Raw genomic sequence first — 27,001 nt, 5'->3', positions numbered from 1 at the left:
TTTGAATTGGATTCTGGAAGACACAAGAAGCCAATGCAGGGATTTGCACAGTGGTGTAGCAGATGTGGAGTGGCATGAGAGGAAGATTGGTCTTGCTGCGGCATTTAAAATGGATTGAAATGGGGATAGATTGGCGAGGGGAAGGCTAGATAGGAGTCAAGGAAGTGTGGCAAAGAGGCATATTTGCCACAGTTCCCCTATAAGGGAACTGGTAAAAACACAACTAGTCTGCAGCAACAGACTGCAGAAAGGGTTAAAGGTTCCCTGGGATACTCTTTTAGCACATACACACACAGGTGTTCCACATGGGTGTGATTGGTTTACTTTGTTGTGATGTGTTTGTAGTGCTTGGGGTGGATGATAAAAACACTGTCTATATGTGTGGGTGGGACCACCGATGCCAGTAAGTGGCCGGCTTGCAGACAGGGAAGTAATGTCTAGCCAGATGTAGGTGGTGGGGATTTTTGTGTACTGTTTTTGGATATGACTGCTGAACCAGCATTGGAACTGTTTACTATCCTGACAACTGCTAAATAAACAGTTAAATGGTTCAGCATACCTGTGTCAGATTCCTGTGAATACTGTACTTTCTCACAGAAGGATAAGAGAGAATGGAGAAAGAGATGAGAAAATGGATAAGATTTTTGTAAGCATCTTGGGTAAAAAAAGGGCATATTCTGGCAATATGTCTAAGGTGGCAAAAGGACTGGGAGAGATATTGGATGCTAGGAATAAATCAGAGGGCGGACTCAAGTGTGACAACAAGGCAGCGGGCTTGGGAGACTGAGGAAATTGTGATCTAATTGACAGTGAATATATATGAAATATCCCCAGAGACTAGTCTGGCAAATCGGTAAGACAGTATTGCAGGGGGCAGCAGAGTATTGCCCTGGCAATATGTTCTTTATAAGAAAAAAAATCATCCTGATTACCTAATTTTGATAAATGGGGCCAAGGTGTGGTGTAGAAATTGTGCAATACATTACAGTGCCATCTCTCAATGTGATATAAAGTAATATTAACCAGAGCATCTCTCATGATGAATGAATAAAGGAAACGTTTTCACCTCTACTTTTCTCACTCCGGCACATTAGCTTAGCTACACTTAGTAACAGGAACAAGAATCCATTTCCCTCACTCCTCATGCACAGTGTGCATGTTCTGTTTATGTTCACTGTCATTGTCTGTGTGTAGTAGCTGTGGCATTGAAAAGAAAGAATAAAAGAGTATAAATAGATATGCGTTAAGAAATATGGATAGCACTGCAGAGGAAGAAGTGGATAACAGAAGGTAAGAGACAGCACACAAAGCAAGGGTAGACAAAGAGAGGAAAGGAAAAGAATACCTAGCTCATCACCAAAGCCAATCCTGCAACTTTACAACCATTGTTAAAAATTAATAGACTTACGGTTACTTTGTATAGAAAAGGTACATTTTAAGAACGCGAGGGATGAACTTACCCACATGGTTGAAGTTGAAAGTTATGTTAAAATGAAGCTACAATTTGTCTCTCAATAATAATAAACCTGACTCAAGCTGATGTGTGGAGACTGTATGAGTCATGCCCACCTCCCACCTCTCGTAAAAGAACAATTTAGTGGCACACAGGTTTTCTTTCTTACTCCTTTAGCAACCAATCAGATTCTAGCCGTCATTTTCTAGAGTGTACTAAATACATGATAACTAGAATCTGATTGGTTGCTATAGGCAACATCTCCACTTTTCCAAACCCGCAGTTTAGTAAATATACCCCCTGCCGTCACTTTGAATCTCTTCACATCTCACTGCTGTGTCTTTCTGTCTTGCATATGTGTTACCCTCTGTCACTGTGTGTGGTATTGGGGTGCATGGATAGGTGATGCACCTCCTCACCTGCATTATCTTCTCTGTCCTGGATAGCTCTTGGGTGTGGGCATAAATAACCAGAGCGTCCCCGCACATGTAGGTTTTACAGCAAATGATGTAACTTGGCGGTGGTGCAGTGCAAAAAATGAACAGTAAATCGGGCGCCAGAACATCTCACTAAATAAACTTTTTATTACTCTTCACTCCAGATTAATATTTAAAGTTGTAGCCATTGCAGTTGCAAAATCAGAGTTCTCCTAGGGGTATGTCTCCTAGGGGTATAGTTTTGTTCCAAAGGGGATGCTGTACTCTTCCCCATTAGTCTGCTGCTCTATGTTTACCACCTGGAGGACCATCCACGCAGTGCATAGTATAAAAACAATAGCAATTTCAAGAATTATACTAGAAACATTAAACACCAAGGGGTAAATGTATCAAGCTGAGAGTTTTTTGGCGGGTTTGAAAAACCAATCAGATTCTAGTTATCATTTATTTAGTACATTTTACAAAGTGACAGCTAGAATCTGATTGGTTGCTATAGGCAACATCTCCACTTTTCAAACCCACCGGAAAACTCTCAGCTTGATACATTTACCCCCACAAATAACTTCAATTTACATTGAACTAGCAGCATGAAAAATCTTTGCCTACCAAGCCTCAGCCCTCCACCCCCAACCCCTTTAATAAATAAACACATTTTACCAAATACCAAAGAATCAACTGCACACAGAGGGGCTCATGTACAGTCAGACGTAAGTTCCAATAAAAAAGCACAAAATGTGCGCTTCTGAATAATGAGTAAACTACGTTTTTTAAAAGAATGCAATTTACACTTACGTTTTAAGCATAAATTGTGTCCAACTCGACTTGAGGCTCAGAGTTCTCCGTTTGGCACTGCTGTCCCAAAAGCAATTTTCCAATACATACTGAAGCCCTGCAAGGCTCCAGGGGGTAAATGTGTCAAGCTGAGAGTTTTCAAGCGGGTTTGAAAAACCAATCAGATTCTAGTTATCATTTATATAGTACAATGATAGCTAGAATTTGATTGGTTGCTATAGGCAACATCTCCACTTTTCAACCCTGCCGGAAAAACTCTCAGCTTAATACATTTACCCCCAGATCTCGACTTCTAGAGTTCCACTGTCAAAATGGGCAATTCTTCATACATAGAAACCTTTATTAAAAATTTTCTTCCACCTGAAGTAAAATCAAGGTTAAACATGTGTAAAGTCTGTCCTCTGTTTTCAAAACAGTTCTGGGATCGGTCTCTTGAAAGTTCATTGATAGCAGGACCTTTACTCAAGGGCTGATTTATTAAAGGGTGAAAATGTGTGTATTAGTCGGTGATGTGGGGTTTTCATATCACCCAATAAATCAGAGCGTTCTCATAATAGCACTACTATTACCACCAGTAAACCCCACTTTTGCATGGGGAAGCCCATTTATCAAAGATCGGTATGGAACAGACACCGTTGCAATACTTGTTCTGTTACAGCCATCTCAGTATAATGTGGCTTCTGGTGTGGCTTCTGGATCTCAGTTCCTCAATGGGCTCCTCTGCGATCACAGTCAGCATCACCCTATTTTAAACCATTTCCCATCTCACTACAGGTACATCTGCACTGGGTTCTGGAGCCTCCTTCTCTGAACTCAGACTCACTTGGATACATGAAAACTCTCTCCCACTGTGATGGTCACATGTATTATATTCTGCTCTCTTACTTTACTAAAACGCCTCCTCTTACTTTCTCATAGGGTGGGCATTTGCTGCTAGGACCATCCAGAAAGTCTCTCTGGGAGGATTTTCTCTCAGCCCACCCTGTCTGGATAACTTGCATTCTAATCTAATTGAGGCCCTCAGTTGTTACAGCATACTTGCCAACTCTCCCTGAATGTCAAGGAGACTCCCTGAAATAGAGGTGATCTCCCTCACTCCCTGAAGAGTCTGGCATTCTTCCTGATGCTGAGCCAGTACAAGACGTGGTTGGCTTTGCCCTCACTAAGGTCACTAATGACCTTCTCCTTACTAAATCCAAAAGACACTACTCCCTTCTTATCCTTCTTGACCTCTCTGCCTCCTTCGATACCGTTGACCACGCACCGTCCTCTCCTGGTTTTCGTCTTAGCTCACCAACTGCTCCTTCTCAGTCTCTACACATGACTCTACATTCCCCCCCTCTTCGCTTACCTGTTGGTGTTCCCAAGGTTCTGTTCTTGGCCCCCTGCTTTTCTCCCTCTACATCTCCTCCCTTGGTGTCCTCATCCACTCCTTTGGCCTCCAGTACCACCTCTTTGCTGATGATACCCAAATTTATCTTTCATCCCCTGACCTCTCCCCTTCCCTTTTGTCTCTTGTCTCCTGCTGTCTCTCGGCCACCTCATCTTGGATGTCCCAACGCTTCCTTAAACTCAATATTTCTAAGACTGAACTTATCATCTTCCCCCCTTCCAGGACTCTCCCACCTTCCCCCCTCTTTATTTTTGTTAATAACACTACCCTCGTTTCTGTCCCTCAAGTCCGATGCCTTGGGGTCATCCTTGATTCCTCCCTCTCCTTCAAACCTCACATTCTGTCCTTCTCAAAATCCTGTTACTTCCACCTTCGGAATATATCCAAGATACAACCCTTTCTCACCACAGGAGCCAGGAAAACCCTTGTTCACTCGCTTGTAATCTATAGCCTTGACTAATATGACCTCCTACTCTCTGACCTACCTGATTCTCCCCTTGACCCTCTTAAGTCTATCTTCAATGTTTGTGCCTGCCTCATTTTTCTTTCTGCTCTATCTCTGCTGTCCCCCTCCAACAGTCATTACATTGGCTCCCCATGGCCTACACAATTAAATTTAAACTTCTCACTCTCCCATTTAAAGCTCTTAATCAATCCTCCTCTCCCTACATTTACAATCTCATCTCTACCTATTCTCCTAGCCACCCCCTCCGCTCTGCCTGTGACCGCCACCTCACTACTTCCCATTCCCATCTCCAGGAACTTGCCGGGCTGCTCCCCAGCTGTGGAACGATCTTCCATGTTCCATCAGGTTAGCATCTACTCTCAAAGGCTTCAAGCGTGCCCTTTAGACTCATTTCTTGATTCCAATCTATCAGTCCTCCTCCTAACTCCCTTGTCCTGGCTCTCTCCCCCAGTTAGTACCACCATATTTAGGTCTCCCCCTTTCCTTTAGGAGCAGGGCCCTCTTTCCTTGTGTGCTCCTTCTACTATTCCATCACCCTCTGCACCTCTTGGCCTGCTTCCCTAGCCCTGTTTTCTTAAGCTTCGGCATACTTCTCGCTGATTTCTACTATCACTTTCACTCATTGTCCCAGAAATAATTTGATTTGCATTACCATGTTACCTGTGTGTGTGTGTGTGTGTGTGTGTGTGTGTGTATTTACATATTTTTGTTTTTCATATTTTGTTCTTTATGTATCATGTTGTGTCATGGGTCACTGTTTTCTAAATATGTCATATATGGCACTGCGGACCCTTTGTGGCGCCTTATAAATTAAAGATAATAATAATAATAGTTAAGGATACACCAAACACTAGGTACATCTAGGTACAGGTGTATACATATGTCTTTTTAGTGTGCATGCATAGTATAAAAAAAATTTACAGAAAAGAATAAAATTGTATTCTCCTTTCACACCCTCAGACAAATGGTGCAACCAACTTCTTGAATATGGAAGGATTACACAGTGCAAGTTCTGAGAACAAAACTCTGATTTGTACATACTGTCAAATAAAATAAACATTTCCAAACAATACTAGTATGACCAAGGTGTTGCCCAATAACTTCCTTCAGTAACCCAATATTGCAACCAACTGTATCAGGGACATTGTCACTGGCGTACATCAGTACAAACTGTGCTCACAAAGAGAGTCATATTTTCTCTAGTCTCTGTTATACATTCACTGGAGGAAGGACAGGCAGCACTTTCCTGCCAAGTGTCCCAAGATTAATCAGATAATCCCTGTTATACAATTTGTGCACAATGGGATGTTTGGTGTACAGATGAGGAGTTGTGTTACAGCACCCACTCAGCTAACTTATTGTGGATTCAGGAACTTCTATGACTGATTAGAGGCAGATAGAGGAGATGGAGATAGAGGCGCAAGATCCTCTAGGACTGGATAAAGACAGGTAAAGTTTAAAGATTATACATAGACAGAGAGACATTTATGGAAAGTGGCGGTGCCCATAGTAACCAATCATATTCTGACATTTTCTGGTGTGGTTTAGAAAATGTAAGCAAACATCTAACTAAATTGTCATGGACAACGTCATCTTTTCCTTCGTACCAGTTTTTATAGATGTCCCAAATAGCCTCAGTGGTGTATTGCAATAGGGCATTTTGAATGCAGCAATGGTGCACCCAAGATTGTAGATGGGCTCATTCAATGCCAATTGTGCGAGTATGACAAGACACAAAAGTAAGTTAGTCTGAGGTGAAAGGGTTGCCGAGCCTTCCAATGAACTTAGGGATATTATATAGCTGTATAATGTAAATCACAGTTTATTGTATACACTAATGTACTTGGGGTAAGTCCAGGACTATGACAAGGAAGTATGACACTTGGGGCATGAACTACTTTTCCCTCTAGCCCAACTTATTTCTAGGAGATAATATAAAATCTCTTTTTATTTATTTTTTGCAAACTATTACTTTTTACTTTTATTAGGAAGACAGATTGTTTTCTATGGAAAGCAAGATGGGGAAATATATGTGTAGGACAGCAAGCTTAGGGGCCTATTTATTAATATTAAGTGAGTAGTCTGAAAAATCTTTGCATACCAAGCCCAGTGGGGGGTCATGGATAGGTCTAACTATGGGATGATGATGATGATGATGAACACCCAAACTAGCAAACCTCTTGTAATAAGAGGTTTGAAAATCATTCTCAGATGCGTTGGCTTTTAAAGTCGCCCAGCCATAGATTGGGATTTGCAGAGTGTGTTGTAGCAAATATTTAATTTTCTTTGTATTCATGTCGGGAAGCCGTTCCTGCAGTATTAGCCAGGTTAAGTTTAAATGATGCGTTATAGTAATTGCGTTCCTAACATATAAAATAAAATGTTTTTGTACATGTGAGAAAGTTGGATGTAAGTGTCTGAGGGGTCTGTCTGTTATCAACGTATCCGCTACTCATTCAGACCTGGACGCATCTTCATCTAATGATGGGGGCAACACTTAATATTTCATGATGGGAGCACCATTTATGCTGCACACTACAAGTATCAGCATGCACATGGGCACTTGTAGTGGTACATGTGTGCAGCATGAATGTCACCCCCATCATGTATAATTATTTTCCCCATTAGCAATCAAATATTATTGCCCCCTTAATATAATTATATATTAATTTTACAATGATTACACTAATACATTTATATCCCCCCTTAATATAATGTAAAATAAAAATTGCTCTCATAACTTATTTGTAAATTAATTTTGTCCCAAAAAAATTAATAAATAATGATTGCTCCCATAATTCATTAGTCAGTGATGCTTCTTCTTATGTTCTGAATGGCCAGAAAGTTCAAGCTCTCACAGTATGCTTGAGATATCTAGCCAATCAGAAAGAAGCATATCTAAAAAAAAAACTATTACTTTTCTTCTGGCAGTTTTGACTAAACCACAAACAGTTTAGGTGTTTTGAAACTGTCGCACATTGCTGTCAATTTAACATTCCAGCATCCAATCATCCTATAGTAAATGTGTCACACGATGCAGCAGCTACCTATCATTCTGGTCACTGTTTTTACCTGTTTCCCTAGGTTCTCACTCCTTGCATTCACTTGTTGGTCTGAACTGAGCATGCGCACACCTGGGGGTAAATGTATCATTCTCCGTATTCTGCAAGTCGCCGGATATTGGTGACTGTGCAGTGAAAATTTAAAGTGGTGATGGCTTGTAAAGGCAAACTTGCCTTTACAAGCAGGGCCGGATTAAGGGAATGGAGGCCCCTGGGCTAAGAGGGCCTCCATTTCCCCGTGAGGGCCCCCCCCCCCATGATCCGAGCCACCCCTCCGGTGATCCGAGCCGCCCCCAAGGCACTTACCTCCTTCTCCTGGCATTGCAGTCCTTCCCCGGCACGCTGTGCGCTCTTTACTGAGGAGATCTCGTGAGAGTGAGACTCACGAGATCTCCTCAGTAAGGAGACTACAGCGCGCCGGGGAAGGACTGCAGTGAAAGCGCTCAGCAGCACTGATCGGGCCGGGGGCGCCCCCACCCCTGACCAATCAATAATGCTGTTGAGCACTTTGAAGGGCCCCCTGGATGCCTGAGGCCCCTGGGCTGTAGCCCAGTTAGCCCTAGGGTTAATCCGGCCCTGTTTACAAGACAGAACAGATGTTAGCCATTGCATTCACACAATTGTGAACATAAAAGTGCCTGCAAATAAAACCAATCCAGGGAGGTCCTTGTATCAACAGCTGATCTTCCTGCTCTACTTCACTTTTATGTGCTTCTTCAGGAAATTGTTTAAATGTGCAAACCCTAAAAAAATAGGAGCAGGTTGATTTTTGGGGAGTAGTTCCACTGACCAAACTGGGACAGATAAATTAGCAATGCAGGTCTGCATTTTTTGTGGTTCTGAAGTGATAATAAGTAAACTGTGGCTTAAAAGTTGGCTACAGTTGAGCTACTCTTGGACTAGACTAGTCTAATTCTCTGTTTATCTACTGGGTCCGTTTAGAATGTTCTAATGCTCTAATTGGCTATAATAAGTTACTGATTTAAATCACATTTGAAAAAGAAAAAAATGTTCTAACACACTGACCACAGTTTGGTTTCTAATTGGCTAAATTAGTGAGTTCCACTAACCGTTCTAATGCTCTTATTGGCTACCACTTGCTCCAGAACTGTGGACATTGATTGATTTAATTGGCTACAGATACTACTAGTCATCCTATGGGGGGGTATTCAATTGTTAGCGAGATTTTTTTTCCCCGCCATGTTAAAAAAAAAATCTCCTACGGGTTTTGGCAGACAATAGCGACAGTTTGAGTTAGCGCAGTGGGAAAGCTCGTGCAATTCAATTGAAAAAGAGGGAACGCTGCCCTCGCGCGTTAAAAATTGTGTTTGCGAGATTTTAGGGGAGTGAAGGGGAGTTTTAACACGGTCATGTCTAACACAAAAAAAAGGTTTTGCATACATTTCAATACATTAGATTGCATTAAACATTGATAATATCTACAATTAAGTACTTTCTTTAGCATATTTTTTAATTGAACTATTTTTTAACATACAATCATCTATGCCATGTCAAAACATATTACTACATTCATATTTGTACCAAAAATATACATAAATATAATTAGTGATTTTTAAAAAAAAAAAAAAAATGTATTTCATTATTTTTTCACAAGAAAATCAACATACACAAGCTAGGCATTAGTGATAAACATACATTTAACTTTTTTTCAACATTTTTACATGATTTCAAATACTTTTCAGAGGTTTTTTATTTGTAACACAAACCAAGGAGGTGCGAGATAATACAGCATATTTGCCTGTTTTACCCGCCGCATTAAAAACCAATTGAATAGCTTTTAACGCGGCTGTCTCTCGCACACCCTATACTTTTAATAGACCTTCTACTGGAGCGCGAGAGGACCGTTTCATGAAAAAAAAGTAGCGTTAAAAATGTAATTGAATTGCAGGTAAAGTTAACCCGCTCGAAAATTATAAAAAACTGCGTTAAAATGACTTAACACGCAAAAAAAAAAAAAAACAACTCGCTGACAATAAAATACCCCCCTATGGATGTTGTAGTGCTCTAATTTTGGCTACAGATTGGTTCAAGACCCACCAACTTCACAGATGGGTATACGTGTACATTGCCCAGACCAGAAATATATTGCATGTAAAAAAAACAAAAAACAATGCATTGAAAAATGAGAGTAAAATACAGTTTATCCCATAGGTTTCATACATAGTCCACAATCTGCTGAATACAAAAAAATACAGAACAATAGATGCTATCAATGACAGTGGGTGTGGTACAGAAGAGCTTGGAAAACCATGCGCCATAATCCCTGACACCTGTCACTATATACCTTTAATCCCACTTTCTACAAACTGACCATTGATATAAGCTCACTGCACCCTGTAATCATAACAAACATATAATTTTAGGATCAAGATAACACAGCCCTAATTAGTAAGAAGGACGGGGAACTAGAGTATATAAACCTCAGCACTGCGGCTCTAAAGCACATCCAGTTTACTCCGATTAAAGATGTATTTCTGCCTATTGACATTGGTCCTGCTCCACACCACCGCTGGCTATGTAAGTATCTCTTCTATAATAGAGTGGTAGGGATTTTCTATAGCCTAATGATAATAATCACTGCTCAATGCTATATATCTACAAATAATGATCTCATTGGTCTGTACAATAATACTGAGTTTCTACACAGATAATGATTACACTGCACTGTATGATGATATTATTATTATTATTATTATTATTATTATTATTATTATTATTATTATTATTACTATTATTATCAGAGGATAAATGATTTTACTACTATACTTTACAATACTTTTGATTATGTATGCACTGATAATGATCATGTTGCTTTATTTGATCATTCTGAGCACATAAACAGTAGTAGCTGAATTATAGGATATTTTAAATATGGTACATTTATTCAGTAAAATATGTTTTAACTGAGCTATTTGAACTTCCCGGGGTGCACTGACATACTCTGTATTGCTGTATATTGCAGCATGTTCATCTAACATGGGGTAGGAAATCCGCACTCAGACTTGGTGGTCTGCATTGTCAGAGGCTCAGTCTCACTGCACTGATGATACCGTGCAGACTGCATACATTGCAAATTAGTGTGAAAACTGGCGTACAATTCGGTATTGCATTTGATGAATGAATGTGAACAAAAACCCAGGGGGGGGTGTTGAGTAGCAGGACTGCCGATCACGAGCAGCAATCAAGAGATTGTGGCTTGTGATTGACCATCTCGCTCCCCTCCCCCCCCCCCCCCCCCAAGCCACCATTTAAAGAGGAATTTGTTGGTTCTATACTACAGAACTGGCGGAGTCCCATGACAAACTGCTGCACGGCACCAGCAAGTGCACGGTCACTTTTTATTACGTGTTAGTTCGTTTTTAAATATAAATTACTGTAACCACATACATACTGTATATTACATGAAGACTGTATTAAAATTTAATCTAGGTTCACTAATAGTTATTTAATTAATTAAAAATATAGTGCTTCCAGCAATTATACATATACTATGTAGAGGTGGCTCTTAACATGTAGGTGGCAATTGAACTACTAATTACTTAATAGCATACATAGGACCATTCAATAATGCAGTCTTAATTTTATATCTGTCTGTCTATCTATCTATCTATCTATCTATCTATCACCTATCTATCTATCACATATCTATATATCTGTCTATCTATCTATCTATCTATCTATCTATCTATCTATCTATCTCTATGGGGTAAATGTATCAAGATGCAACTTTCCGATGAGTTTGAAAAGTAGAGATGTTGTCTTTAGGAACCAATCAGAGTCTAGTTATCACTTATTTAGTACATTCTATAAAATGACAGCTAGAATCTGATTGGTTGCTATAGGCAACATCTCCACTTTTCAAACTCGCAGCTTGATACATTTACCTTATACATCTATTGATAAAATTTTGTTGCCTACACACAGTTGAGGCAGCCATTTTGAGCCACAATATCAGAGGTGCTGTGAGACTGAGCCTCCCTTTAAATGTTACACCATCAATTCCAGTGGGACTGTAGAGAGCAATGTAATTCCCTCTACTGTATTTTCTTCTACAGTTTTGGCTTTAAAAAATGTTTTACATTCTGATCACCCCAGGTTCGAGATTAACCAGGGTACTGATTGTCGCACATCACCTAGAGCATTCTATCCTTGTACCAGCACTATAAGGGTCGTTTAAAATCCAGAAACTTGTAAAACTGCAGCCCAAAAGCTTTTGTGATATCAGATGCCTATTTTTGGTTACCTGCCCAGTTTTACAAGGAAGAGCATGGATTGGCTGGCCAAGATGGTGGTGCTTATGGGGAGCAAATGGACATGTTAGGTAGATCGAGAGCATTCCTTGCAAAGCGCAGGTTTGGCACACAGGCTCATCGACTTTTGCACTAAAGTGCAGAAAAGAGATTTAATTTTACAGTATAGAATTATTTAAATAAGATAAAATAATGAAGTATAATAAATAGCAGCGTTCCCTGTATTTCTGGAAGGCTCAGGGCAATTATATCCCCCACAAGGCCTTGAATTCCCCTTCACCACTGAGGTTCAGGAGATTAAGTCCTTTTACTTATATTGGGATGCACGTTGCACTACTGCGGAAAAGCATATATCTAGGTTCACTTCAATCAATGTAATCAAAAGCTTCAAACACACCATCAGTTCTGATATCTCCTTACTTTCAGGATTAATTTAAGACATAAATGAAGCTCAACTAAGCAATATTTTCGGAGAAAACCTGAGAGTTTAAATTAACAAAAGGATCCTAAAATGGTAGTAGGATGGACTTTGATTTGGCACTTTTTTAAAATAAGTATTTTTATTGGTATTTTTGAGCAGTACAATACAAACATGATAGCCTGTAAATAAACTGTGAAAAAACAAAAAGAAATCTATTAAAATGACATACATCACATACCAATAAATACGGATATGGCAAACATGAGGTGCGCATATTTATGAACACAAAGGGCCTGATTCATTAAGGAACTTAAATTAAGTAATTTCTTATTTAAGTCTCCTGGACAAAACCATGTTACAATGCAAGGGGTGCAAATTAGTTTTCTGTTTTGCATGCAAGTTAAATACTGACTGTTTTTTCATGCAGCACACAAATATCAACTTTAAATTTCAGTGTACAAATAATCTATCAAGTATTTGTGTGCTACATGAAAAAACAGCCAGTATTTAACTTATGTGCACAACAGAAAACTAATTTGCACCCCTTGGATTGTAACATGGTTTTGTCCAGGAGACTTAAATAAGAAATTTCTTAATTTAAGTTCATTAATGAATCATGCCCAATGTGTAGGAACTTGCAATCAAGCATAGAAAACATGTAACAGTAGAATTTAAGTCTAATAACGTGCAATATGTGTCACCTGGCATGGGTGCCCGCGGGATCAGTCATCTATGCTCAGTCTCCTCATGGAGGTCAAGGCATAAGGAGAGTCAAACCACCTACACAAGATACTTCCGAATTTTGGTAAAGCCTTCCAATTATTATATACCAATCTCTCTTGATTTGGTGCTTTTACTGTTTACACCTATCGTATTTTTACAAAGCATTCACCAATCTGCAAAACTAGGCGCATTCTATTTTAATAGAAGTGTATTCATAGAAGTGGGCATACACATAAAGAATTGTGGGACCTGAGATTTTGCAATTTGTCAATGACTCTCAGGGAGTGGTGCAGAGTTAACCACCCTACCCAAATTTGCGAAAAATGCCCAATACTCCATTGAAAGTCATATTTTCTAGGTAAATATTTTATATCTGTGTATCAGCCATCACCGACTATAGCTACACTTGTAGCATTAGCGTGATTGCGTACGACAGATCTAGGGAGGACACGCTGCAAAAGAAGGACCCTGTGAATTGTTATCGGGAGCTCAGGAGATTGACAGCGACCACCACTGAAAGTACAGAACCCTATGTCTGCCGTAAAGGGCTCCAAAGAAATGGCTGCCTGCAAGATGTGTGTCGGTAGAAAGAAAAATCTGTGGTACGTTCCTTTGCCTACTCTACCAAAAAAAAAAAAAAAAATGGTGATCTCCACACACTTATAGCTGGAGGATTTGTAAAAAAAACACATTTCAGTTTTTGTAAATGAATATAAATTGGTCAGAATTAAGGGGCTGATTTATTAATGAACAAAACTACCTATTTCCAGCAAAAACTGGAGTTTTCCAGTTTTTTTTGTTTTGACCAATACATTATAAATAGAGAAACCCGCCTTAACTTGAACTTAGATGTAATGTCTAAATTACTTTATTCACATAATTCAATAACTTTTTTTTATACACTACATTACATGTAGAAATTTTAACAACGGAGTATAATTATTAAATAAGTATATTATCAATCAATATATTAAAGGAACTAAATAATTTCTTTATACATTACAATATATAAGTTCTTCCATTGAAGTTACATTGCTGGGCATGGTCCCCGCAAGACGTGCATATATATGTGCCTGCAAATACCTGTCACAGTTTCCAGACCACCCAACAGGTCACATGTTCCAGGTCACCCAGCAGGACTGCAAATAACTGTCACTGTTTCCATACCACCCAGCAGGTGACATGTTCCATGTCACCCAGCGGGTGTATAAGGAGAGTTCCCTAACTGTCACAGTTTCCATACCACCCAGCAGGTGACATGCTTCGGGTCACTCAGCAGGTGCATAGGGAGAGTTCACTAGCTGTCACAGATTCCAGAGCAACCAGTAGGTGCACAGGTGTATTGCCAACTGTCACATTTTCCAGAGGACAATGGTAATGCATTCTTGTAAATGGTGGTTGGACGTTTCGCGAAATAACTCAGAAACGAGGCTACCAATTGCAAAGCCAATATTTTTATGCAAATCTACAGACCAATATCTTTAATTTGGTATATGATGTGCCCTGCTCAGACAACGATATCATAGAAGTAAGTCACTCATAATAGTTGTACTCTTGCTATTAATACATAGATATAATAATTGTTACTTCCAGTGGTATAATTTGCCTTTGCAAAGGAATTTGCCCCCAAAAATATTGTGCGCCGGCAATATTAAGCCGCAGCATTAACAGTAAACTTACCACTTTACCGGGCCAGTCTTTGCAGACCTGTGCATAAGTGAGCTGGCTTGCCAGCTTGTGCATCTGCACTAATGTAAAGCTAAAGTAAAAATAAAAATTAATAGACAGAAATGTAAAAATGTTAATATATTTATATATATATATATATATATATATATATATATATATATATTAAAAAAAACACACAAAAATATGACTTTGCTGGCCGTAGAGCTTTTCGCCCATAGATAAATCAGTTCTTATATATTCACAATATGGAAAAACTTAGTCTAGTTATAAGTGCGTGGAAATACACATTGCTTCCTTGAAATGCAGCTTATTTTTTTTATATAATGTTGATATTTTATGCAGAAACTTAGAAAACATTGTACTTTAAAATATTAGATGTAAATATCATTGCATTTTACAATGTATTTGATTATATTCTGTGTGTAGTTTTTGTCAATTTTTCTTTGTTGGCATGTTGGAATTCTCATGATTACTTTTTATGTTTTGTTTTTTTTGTTCCCCTAATTGCAGATAATTGGCCACCAGAACACCAACACTAGTCATAAGTCTGTGGGCTGGAATATTCCATTCGACAAGCTCCCATTGAAAATGAGACAGAAAGCTTTAATGTGATTTGAAATTATATTATATATGTATATTGCCTCTCTGGCTCACTCTCTGCCACTTTGAATACTGTAGAGGATATTCTATAAAAAGGGAGGAATCTAAAAATATTCTAAAAAATGCTTTCAGTGGAAGGACTGTACAGTTTGACACTATAGGGGTAACTTTATCAAGCTGCGAGTTTCAGGATTAGATGTTGCCTATAGCTACCAATCAGATTCTAGTTATCATTTATTTAGTACATTCTAGAAAATGACAGCTAGAATCTGATTGGTTGCTATAGGCAACATCTCCACTTTTCAAACCCGTCGGATACTCGCAGCTTGATAAATTTACCCCTATAGTCTTTAAAAGGTCTTTATTTAGGATGTAAAAATGTACTATTTATAGTCCCCTAAAAGTATTTCTTCTGCTTTCTAAAGTAAACAGACACTTTTATAGGCCATCATTCTCTGTTCTTGAAAATATCATTTTTTTATAATTATGTAGCATTGATTCAATTAGAAGGAAATACTACAATATGCGTGAATAGTACAGTGATATCTATCATGGTCCCCACCCAGTTTTCACTCATTATATAAGAAGATGAGCTATTAGTGGAAAAAAATTATATGATATGGGGTATCAAGGACAATCTTAAAGAAAAGTTAAAGCAACACTCCTGGTTAGCTGTTTAATTTATTACCATTCACTATTTTAAAATAGCCGCTGATATGGGTGTGAGCTGGTGGACCAATAAGAAGCAAGTTCCGTGTTTGTGCATTTGTATTGGTCTGTACAGCCACGCCCCTCAACAGCATCACACAGCCCTGTGGGTACTATTGTGAAGCCATTTTTCACAGAGCTCCGGTGATGGGCGAAGTGGATAGGTTAATTTTTTCCATGCTAACCAGGAATGCAGCTTTAACACAAATGTTCCATTCCTCCTCTTTTATAGAATCTCTGTATATTATGGGTTAACATGTACATCTAATCTGAGTCTATTTTGTTCAAACACAAGAAAGCACATTTATAAAAAATTTAGTTTATGAAATGAGGTCCACACACAAGCAGATGCTATTATTGACAAATGACAAAATCTGTTTCGAGTTTGACTACACACATGGATGACCAAATTGGACAGAACTGACAGATTCAGATCTCTTATGGGGCACAGTTAGTACAGTCATTAGGTATCTGTACATACAGGTAAATTCTGAACTCTAAAATTACAAATTAAGAGAACCCTTCTCAAAACTTGTTACAACAATAGAAATAATTTCAGTTGATGTGCAATGACCTTTCTGTCAGTTTTGATATATAAAAAAAACACACATATTACTCTAACTGTTTTCCGCAGGAAAAAGTTGTTGCAAGCCACAGTTATGCCAAGCACCCAATGGCATTGTGTTAAACGCATGTCAAAGACAAATGCAGCTGATATGCTTTTGCTACAAGCATTTGGAGTTCACTGCGGGATTTTACCCGTGGTACATCATCCCTTTTGAAATCCGGAATGCTACAGCAATGTTAGCAAACAAACACTAGTAACAGTGATAAGTGGGTTTGATGCTAATAGAAACATTGGTTTCTTGCATCACCCCTGTTGATGTGCAGTCTACTATCGCTAGAAAATGCTAGTAAAATGCATGTAAATTAATGTCACTGGGTACGAGGCCTGAGCCAAGTGTTAATCAACCCCCAAAATTATTCCAAGGTTTGCAGAGAAATACACAAAGGCCGAAGCCTTTTCTCCATATGTCATGGAGCTATTTCCAGCTACAGACAGCTCCAACACTGGCGTCTGCCACAAATCCAGCACACTCTACTTTTTACAAATGTGCTTCATTAATTGCAATTTTTCTTCTCTTTCACATTGAGTCTTTGTATCACTCTATCCTGTGACCTTCTAACGACATCTTTCAGGCGCTTCCTGATGAAGAGATGGCATAAGGCCACCAGCAGCTTTCAAAATGAGCCGGACTCCGCACAGGACAGAGAGATGTCCTGGGAAGAATTTGACCCGGTGACGCAGGAATGCCTGTGGCTGGTGAGAAGGTCATGGTTCAAAGTCACTATGAAAGGGTGCTGGACCCTGTGGTGGACATTTGAAAAACCAACACAGAGGGAAAAAAGTGTAGACAGAAATCCAAAATAAGAATGTTCCCATGCAACTTTAAAAAAAAAAAAATATATATATATATATATATATATATATATATATATATATATATATATATAATATATAAATGTCTAGTGGCGTGTGTTAGTCTGTCTGTCTGTGTGTGTGTGTGTGTGTGTGTGTGTGTGTAAAAGATAAAACCAAGCTGCAGCGCCACCTGCTGGGCGGAGTTATACACTGACCTACTAAATTCTTAGTGTGTGTGGGAAAAAAAAATCAGAAAGGGCTGAAATTTGGTATACTAAGATATTTTTAATTTGTTAATTTAATTTGTTAATTGTTAAAAGTGTTTATAAAGATTTAAAAAAAATATATATATATTTCTTGAAAGAGAAGTGACAGTTGGGAGTGGTTGGTGGTTGCCGGGGGTGACAGTGGGGAGTGGTTGGTGGTTGCCGGGGGTGACAGTGGGGAGTGGTTGGTGGTTGAGGCCTGGGCTATGGCCCAAATGCATGACAAGAACCTTTTTAACACCTTAAGTAGCTTGATTTGACTAGAATGCATGAGTATCATGCACGGGTTAACTTGTATATATATATATATATATATATTTATTTATTTATTTTTTTCAGTTCTCTAAATGTATGGTGCCTGCAACTAATATAAGTTCCAGTGTCTGATTGCTGTCTCATCCTAGTTAATGATTATTTTTCACTTGTATTGTAAACTTTTTTTCATCTAATCTACTAGTGACTTTCATTACTGCTGGTTATTATAAATGTCCTAATGGTGTCCTCTGAATTATTTTTTTACTTAGACCGTACACGGTAAAGGGGTCCAGTAACAACTAGTGTAGTTTTGTCTTCTTCCTTAGAAACCTATAGCTCGGAGGTTGTAGTAGACCTCCATCTGATAGGTTTTTATTACATCTTAAATCCAGCTACTCTATAGGATTAATATCTTTTACATGAGGTTGTGTAGCAGATGGATACTATTTAAACTATATCATTAATAGAATAAAAACCATGCATGGCAAGCTTTAAATATTATTTTAGTACACATTTCACTTATATTTTGCTGTCTTTTAATTAATTTTAATGGTTACTAATAGAGGTTATGTTTTATATCTGTTTCGGAGTATATTTATATTAATTATTGTGGGATCGTTACAATTTATTTCCATCAGAGCAGACTTTATCTTATTTAGATTTTCATACTTTATCCATGTCAACGAAATCCAATCGACACATTAAAAAATGTCATCGGTTCTTGGGCACCAACGTTACATACATCTTTTTTTCTTCTTTTTGTTAGAATTAGGAAATATCTTCTTGCTTGTGCTGTAAGCTATGGGTAACTCTAGAGTTATTTTCAGGGGGATCAGAAATCCAGTCTAGGGGTGAATCCAAACCCTCAAAAGTCCCAATTTATGCATTTCAATTGTCGGGAGGTAAGGGTAACTGCATGCAATCTGTCTGTCTGGGAGACAGGTCATGAAAACCAATCGTAGACTATACCGGTTGCCTATAAAACCACTGTGGAAGCAGCCATATTGTGTTCTGAAGTAACATTTATTTGAATGCAGCCTAAATATCGGTAGATACCAGTGCCATCACTGAGGTAAAAGGTCATGATAATGACACTGCGAACTAATGAATTGATAGGTTGCATTCTCTTGAATATTGGTACAGCTCACAAAATGACTGTCATGTTAAAGTTCACCGGCTTTATCCAATTTATTTGCCCCCACTACAGGGCTGGTGTAAATGCCAACTGATAGTGATGACTGACACAGCATAGGAGTTACACGTATGCTTGCCATTAGCTATCACAGAACAAATATATGTAAAATGAGATAGATAAGACTATAAAAACGCATTGTATGTACAGTACACATTGAAATAATCTTTATATAATTACTATAAAATAATATTATATTTGAAAACTAACATTTATATAAATGATTATATTGATAACAGTTGTTATTTTATGATCAAATAAAAGTTTTATGTGTTCTGATGTGAGTTTTTATTGTACATACGCTTTTCTGTGCGTTTCTGTTGTTCTGTGTGTCTACGTACGGCACTTAGTGTTAAGGCAGAGCGTACGTCCTTCGAGATGCAAATGGAAACGTATCTTAAGATGTGCGTGGATTTGAAAACTGTTGGAAAGACGCACAAGTTCCTTGCACTTTTTGAACACATAAACTTACATGTAAGTTGCATTCGGACGTGAATCGGGCCCCATAAATTGCAGACTCCTTGTGGTACCCACTGAAAAAGATGTTCTCCATCACTGCCATGAACAATTCTGAAGCAAGCTAAAACATATGCTCAATGCAGACTGATTTGATAACATGCATTATAAACAGATTCTAGCGCTAACTCATATTAGAGACAACCAATGGAATAAATCCATATATCACCTCATTATTTATCATATCAATTTGCCCCTAAACCAGATCAATAGTTTCATGTATGTACGGTGAGTTTTTGATTGACGTGTGTTCAGAGAAGAATGTAGCCAGTGTTTTATGTTTAGAATGTGATCTTGTGTGCTGTACCTATAAGTTATTATATTACAATGTACATGCTCAAAGGCTCCTGTATGTTCAACTATGAATAAAATGACAATATATATATATGTTCAGTATGATATATATTTTGCTTACCAGATGCATTATGTTGGTGGGCTTATGTGTGATGCAATACAGGTGAACATGGAGTATATGAATTGAATGACTGGACTGCAGTGAGTGACAGAGGGATGTGACACTGAAAATACGCATGCCTATAGGATGGAATTATTAGAATTGCAAAGCTAATGTTATAACCACATATATTATGTGACACTATTCCCCATCTAATGTAGAGTATACCTGTATATCTTTGCATCTTGCCATACTCTCAGATCTATCATCTCACAAATGTTTATCTCACGATAACAAGTTACTACAATTTACCATTTATTAGATGACAATTTCTTTTATTGACTGTTTTATATTGAAAGTTTTAAGCAAGTATGTTCTTGCTGGTCAGATGCTGCAGTAAATGCCATGCTGTGTGATTGGCAGATTGGAGGAGAGGGCTTCAAGCTCCTTACTAAAAAAAACATTACAGTGAATTGTACAGTGAAATGCTCTTGGTGTTCAAGGCTCTCTTTTCTATTATATACAATGGGCCTGAGTCATTAAAGAGAGCAAAGAAAAAAAAGGAGTAAGTTTGCTCCTGGACAAACCATGTTGCAATGGACAAACCATGTTGCAATGCAAGGGGTGCAAATTAGTTTATTATTTTGCACATTAGTTAAATACTGGCTGTTTTTCAAGTAGCAAACAAATACTTGATAGCTTTATTTTTACACTGAAAAGTAAAGTTGATCTAGGACAGGCGCTACCCTAACTATAAATCTGTCACCACATTTTAAATTTACCTCCCCCTCCAGTGCAACATGGTTTTGAACACATGCAAAGTTACTCCTTTTTTATGCTTTGCTCTCCTTAATGACTCAGGCCCAATGGCTCTACTGGAGATATAGGGTTTTTATATGAATGGGTGACAGCTAACTGTTCAATAGACAGGAGATACATGAAGACATTCTATTGGTTGTTTGGCTGACATGTACATTAGACATTCAGAGCATATGCTTTGTGATTGAGCTGATAGCCCTTCTACGATAGCACTTCCTAATAGATCTATATTAATATGTACAGTATGTATCATATTATGAAGTTCAGTCTTCTTTCTACAGGTGGTCCAAAATGCTACAGGAATGCTAAGTGGGAAAGACCACTGTGTGTGCGAAGTTGTTCTACCAGACAGTTCCTTCCCAGCCAAGAGAGTGGGTGCCTTGGAGGATGAGACATTACACTTGAATAACCGCGTGGAGGACGAAATGCAAATGGTGAGATCAAACATCCCTTGTGTGGTGGATACTGGGGTGACAGCAAACCTGAACTGCCATATAGGCCTATGGAAAACAGGTCTAGGGCACTACTGCAGCAGAGAAACAGCCTTATTTTTATTTATATTTATATTTAAGCTCTGATATAGTTGTTTATTTAGTCAGTTAACACCTTGGTGTATAGAATGGTTGGCATTGTATTATATGGATATGGGGCCTGATTCATTAAGGATCTTAAGAAACTTCTTATTTAAGTCTCCTGGACAAAACCATGTTACAATGCAAGGGGTGCAAATTAGTATTCTGTTTTGCACATAAGTTAAATAATGACTGTTTTTTGATGTAGCACACAAATATCAACTTTAAATTTCAGCGTACAAATAAGCTAGCAAGTATTTGTGTGCTACATGAAAAAACAGTCAGTATTTAACTTATGTGCAAAACAGAATACTAATTTGCACCCCTTGCATTGTAACATGGTTTTGTCCAGGAGACTTAAATAAGAAGTTTCTTAAGTTAAGATCCTTAATGAATCAGGCCCATGATTATCAATTTAAGCGATTCATAGTATGGAGCAAGCACAAGAGATGATATAGTCTTGAATGTGACAGCTGTATCTCCCACATTATGTGAGGCTTCAGAACATGAAAAATGTGTAATATTTGGGAATTTACAAGGGTCATAGATTAAAAACCATGGGGACTAAATAATTGATTGATCTGCTATTTCTAAAACAAAGCAACATTTGCACAAACTGCTGATGATAAAACAATATCCATGAGTATGCAGCCTGTAAGTTCATTAGGTCCTTGTAGAATCAGAAACATGAGACACTCACACTTCAGTGATGATGTCACTCCTGTCTAGTGAACTGATATTGGCTCCGTACACTTTAACATCAGGGGTTTCCATCAGTCACAATTACAATAGCACAGATGATGCTTTATGTTAATAAAACGTCCCTGAAGAAGAATGATGCCCAGTGAATATGTGAACATGGCTTCTTATCTGTTCCTATGTGTAGTTGACATGTTCTCTGTACGGTTCCATTTATTCATGGGTATAAATTCATTTTTTTAACAAGTGCAGTTAGTGAAAGCCAAATAATTTCACAGCTCCAGCAGAAGGCAGAGAAAAGGGAAGTATAAGATGAAGTTATCTCTATGGTCTGAACTCTGCTAGGGTAGGTTGGTGGTGGAAGCAGTTGTATCTGCATTACTGGCAGCTAAGGTCTTGTCTGTCTAAGTCAGGCCTGTCCAACCTGCGGCCCTCCAGGTGTTGTGGAACTACAAGTCCCAGCATGCCCTTCCAGCTATCAACTGGTTGTCTACCGGCAAAGCATGCTGGGGCTTGTAGTTTCACAACACCTGGAGGGCCGCAGGTTGGACAGGCCTGGTCTAAGTCATCTGTTGAAAAAAATATATATATTCAGACCATCAACTTTGCTCCACTTTCCTCTCATGTTTTCTACAGATACAAGAGCAGGATATTAGACTGGACTCCTATTTGGAAAAACTGATTAATCTAACCAAGAGAGTGGAACGTTTGGAAAAGATGCGTCCTGAAGGTCTAGTAGAAATCAACTTTGACGTTCTAAAGCAAGAGATAAAGGACATGGAGATTTTCATCTTGGCGCTAAGAAGCAAGTTGAATGGGAGCAATGCTCATGTGGAAATCCTGTACACGGAGGTATGTTTCATCCTACGGCCAAGCATATAAGAGGAGAACATAAGGGAGGGTAAGAAGATGAAAGAAAAAATATGTTGGGATACCAGACTTTGGACATGAAGTGATCATGAATTTGTGTGTTTAGGTGAAGAACATCTCTAAGACTGTTGGAGAGCTGGAGACTCTTGACAAGAACAATGTTCTGAAAGCTCACAGGGACATGGAGGATCTGAAGAAACGCCTTGTGGATTGCGAGAAAAATATCAAGATGAAAGCACCTGTTACAGTACCCCTAGGTGAGTAGATCTATGTAGGTCCACAACAAGAAGCATATTTATTAATTGTGAAAGTTTCTGGCAATGGTTATTTGGAATAATAAGGGCTTCAAAGAGGGATTATATAAAGTACAGGGCTCCCTCCTTGTACTGCCAGCTTAAAACAAAAGTCATGTACTTTTGAGCAGACAATATATGTGGTGGTAATTGAGGGTGGCATTATTAAAGGGTTCAGGAACCCACAGTTACATTATAAACTCACATCCTACCCTGAAACTACCTACGTCTTGCCGTTGACGAGTCTTCTGGACAGGGGTTTCCTACTCCTTTATGGGGGCATTATAAAGACCTGGAGTTACAGGAAGCTGTTAAATGGTGTGATATTAGGAATTATGGAATAAATTACAACAAGGATAAATGGAGAGATTGTGTTTAGGATAATGAGGTGGTACACAAAGGGATTATAAAATGCAATGCAGTACATTTTAAGGAGAGCTTACACACACACAAATGTTTATTTTAATCCATTTTCCTACATGTAATTACTCTGTTCTTCCTATAGGATCTTGTCAGCACAATGGCTTAGCCCGTATTAGTAAACCCAACCTGCTCCAGCTTAACTGGAAGGGATCTGGGTTTAAGTCTGGAGCATGGGGTAAGGATGCAGCATGGAACACCACTAAGAAGTCATTGTATTGGGTGGCTCCTCTAAATACTGATGGTCGAATTCTAGAATCCATACGCATCTACCCAACTCTGTATGATCTACAATTGTACAGAAACGCCATGGACCTGCCCCTCTCTGTACTCAGCAAGAACAAATGGAATCACACCTTTGCTGGCCAAGGTTCCGGAGTGGTTGTTTACAACAACAATTTGTACTACAACTGCTACAACACTCATGATATGTGCAGAGTTAGTTTGAGCAATGGAGTCTATCAGAGAAAGACTCTTCCTAAAGCTGTATTCAACAATCGTTATTCCTACTCCGGGGTTACCTATCAAGACATTGATTTTGCTTCTGATGAGAAGGGTTTGTGGGTTTTGTACTCCACAGAGGAAAGTGCTGGTAACCTTGTAGTGGGTAAAGTCAATGTTGCCACCTTGTCAGTGGATCACAGCTGGACCACTACACAGTACAAACCAGGTGTGACCAATGCATTCATGATATGTGGAGTACTCTATGCCACTCGTTCAGTAAACCAGAAGATGGAGGAGATATTCTACATGTTTGACACCAAGACAGGAAAAGAAGGTCGGATAAGCTTCATGATAGAAAAGATGACTGAGAAGGTCCAAAGTATCAGTTATAACTCAAATGAGCGCAAGTTGTACATTTTTAATGATGGCTATCTGGTGCACTATGATGTTGCCATGAAGCCTTGAGCTGTCTTGTCTGTCTAAATATTCTTCTAATAGGGTTCTTAAATTCTTGTCTGTTGCCTGCCCTCTATTTACTAACGTTCCTTTATCATGATCAATGTTCCCGATTAACAAACCCGTGAAGATCTGTCATGACTTTTGAGACACACTCTGCATACTTTTCCTGTTATATAGACGCTGCACTGCATTGTCAGCCGTAAGTTTTAGTGGAAATATCCTTGGGATAAAACATGCTGTCATTTTATTGATATTTACATTGCAAAATCATAAGATGAGATAAATTATCTTTTTCTGTTCCCTGAGCACAATGTCAGCACTATCAGAGCATATTATTTTATACTTAATGTAATCCATTACTTGGTTTTTTTTCATGACATCTATCTCCTGTTTCCATAGAGTGTTTTGTCTCTGTCCTGTCTCAATTTTCCCGTCCTCTGTCAATTTAGTGCTGTGGAGGACACGCATATAAATCAGTAACATTGATGTTTGTTGAAATGCAAATGATTTAAAAGCCAAAATAAAATCACAAACTCTGGGTTTACTTGTCATTGTAAGTGGAAAATAAACTATTTGACTTGTGAATATGAGCAGCTTAGTCTTGATGTACTAGCATATGAAAGCTCACATTTCTACCCAAACCACATGTTACCCTAATGCATTGAGTGAGAGCATTGTCGAAATGTGCTAAGAGTACCAAATCTATTTGTACATCACTGGTCCAATGAAAGGAGATCAAGTTCCATTCTCAAACATACGGTATACTTCTATGCTCTCAGCACATAGGCAGAAGTAGAGTCAAAGCAATGTTTCTATTTGAAACAGTGGCGTAAATAGATTCCATTCTCCTCCCCAAAAGGACCTGATTTTTGTACCTGCTCTGAGAGAGTGTAAATCAGGACTTGTCTTCTACCTTTAATGGGATTCATTTTGCACCTTCCAAATGCACTTTGGTGGAAAATAATATTTCTAGGTGCACTTTGAGCAATGTAATAAAAAGTTTCAAACACACAAAGGTGACAGAGGTAATATAGACAATTCTGATCCCTTTACTCTCATGATTAATTTAAGACATAAATGAGGTTAAACAAATCAGTATTTTAAGAGAATAAAAGTACAAGTTATTAAAGTAATTCTATCATTTTCACATAAGCATTGCATAAACGATTGTATTGTGTTTCCAAAACACAAAGTAATTTATTTTAGCAGATGCAATAATTTAACAATTCAATACATGATTATAATACAGTACAGCCAATACCAAAAAGAGATAAATACATACCGCGCTCCCACAGGTACCAGTGAACATTATTTCACTCCAGAATACTGTGGTCAGAGAATGACTGAAACCAGTGGAAGCACAGCTATATTATATACACTCAGTGTTACAGAGAGAACAATGCAGATGATGTGGCTTGCTTCTATAAGTCCAGACTTCAGGTGGGTCCAGTGTAAACAGGTCATAGGCTAGTTTAAACAACCCCTGCCAAGGCTGAGGGTCAACATTCCAGATGATTCTTCCGCCCAGAAACCAGTTTAAGCTAGTCTATTTGCGTATTACAGTCAGTATAACTTTAAGTATTTATTCCCTAACATCACTAACTAGAGTATGCAATGTGTGATCTCTTCGGGGAAAGAACCGGACAACTGCTGATGAATGGGGGATTAAAATGATACCAGACATGACACATTTCCTATAACCTGAACCTTAAATAACACTAAAGTGTACATATAATCATAATATATAAACTAATAATAAACTAAATACTATCTGCTCATAAATCACTGTGGATTGGAATCATTATAAATATGAAATATATAAATAACTAAATGTTGTAGTGCGAGTGTGTGCGTGCGTATTTTACCGCATGATAACACCATGCCACGTGTAGTGTGGCGTACTGAGTGCAATCGCACGATAAAAAAATATTAACCAATATACTTTCGTTCATCCACTTCGACAAAGTTGACATAAATTAAGTGGATGGTCCTAAAGTTAAAGTAGATTGGCTTTTGTAAGGATATTTTTAGGGATTACACCATGCATATCTTCAGGGTTAATCACCAATTTATTAAGGGTCATTTATGAACTTACACAAATACAGTGTAAATGTTGTGTTGGGATGTCACGCGCCTAATTCTGCACATATGCATCCCTGTTTGTCCGTAAGTGCATGGATCTGCAGGCCAATATAAACATACCTGTGGAGGTGCAAAAGTTTGTACAGTCTGGTGGAAGGAGTTAATCAGATTGGGGGTGCTCCTTGCTGACTGGTGGAGAAGGTTAATGGCAAAGATTATGAACTTTCAAAGAATATTGCACCTTCAGTTGCACTTTCGCTCGAACCATGATTTTCTAGCCGT

The 27,001-nt window shown here is 38.4% G+C and overlaps 1 protein-coding gene across 1 annotated transcript; it reads left to right on the top strand.

Moving 5' to 3' along the window:
* The first annotated feature begins 1,252 nt into the window (after window positions 1-1,252).
* LOC142101529 (olfactomedin-like) lies at window positions 1,253-24,742 on the top strand. Its single transcript, XM_075185983.1, has 6 exons — window positions 1,253-1,290; window positions 17,216-17,339; window positions 21,162-21,314; window positions 22,788-23,003; window positions 23,128-23,278; window positions 23,820-24,742. The coding sequence occupies exons 1-6, from the start codon at window positions 1,253-1,255 to the stop codon at window positions 24,641-24,643; spliced, it is 1,506 nt and encodes a 501-aa protein (XP_075042084.1). The 3' UTR covers window positions 24,644-24,742.
* The last annotated feature ends 2,259 nt before the right edge of the window (window positions 24,743-27,001 follow it).

Source organism: Mixophyes fleayi, chromosome 9 (genome assembly GCF_038048845.1).
Source record: "Mixophyes fleayi isolate aMixFle1 chromosome 9, aMixFle1.hap1, whole genome shotgun sequence".
NCBI lineage: Eukaryota > Metazoa > Chordata > Amphibia > Anura > Limnodynastidae > Mixophyes > Mixophyes fleayi.
Note: the sequence above shows the minus strand (reverse complement) of the source record. Positions and strands in the feature narration are given on the sequence as shown.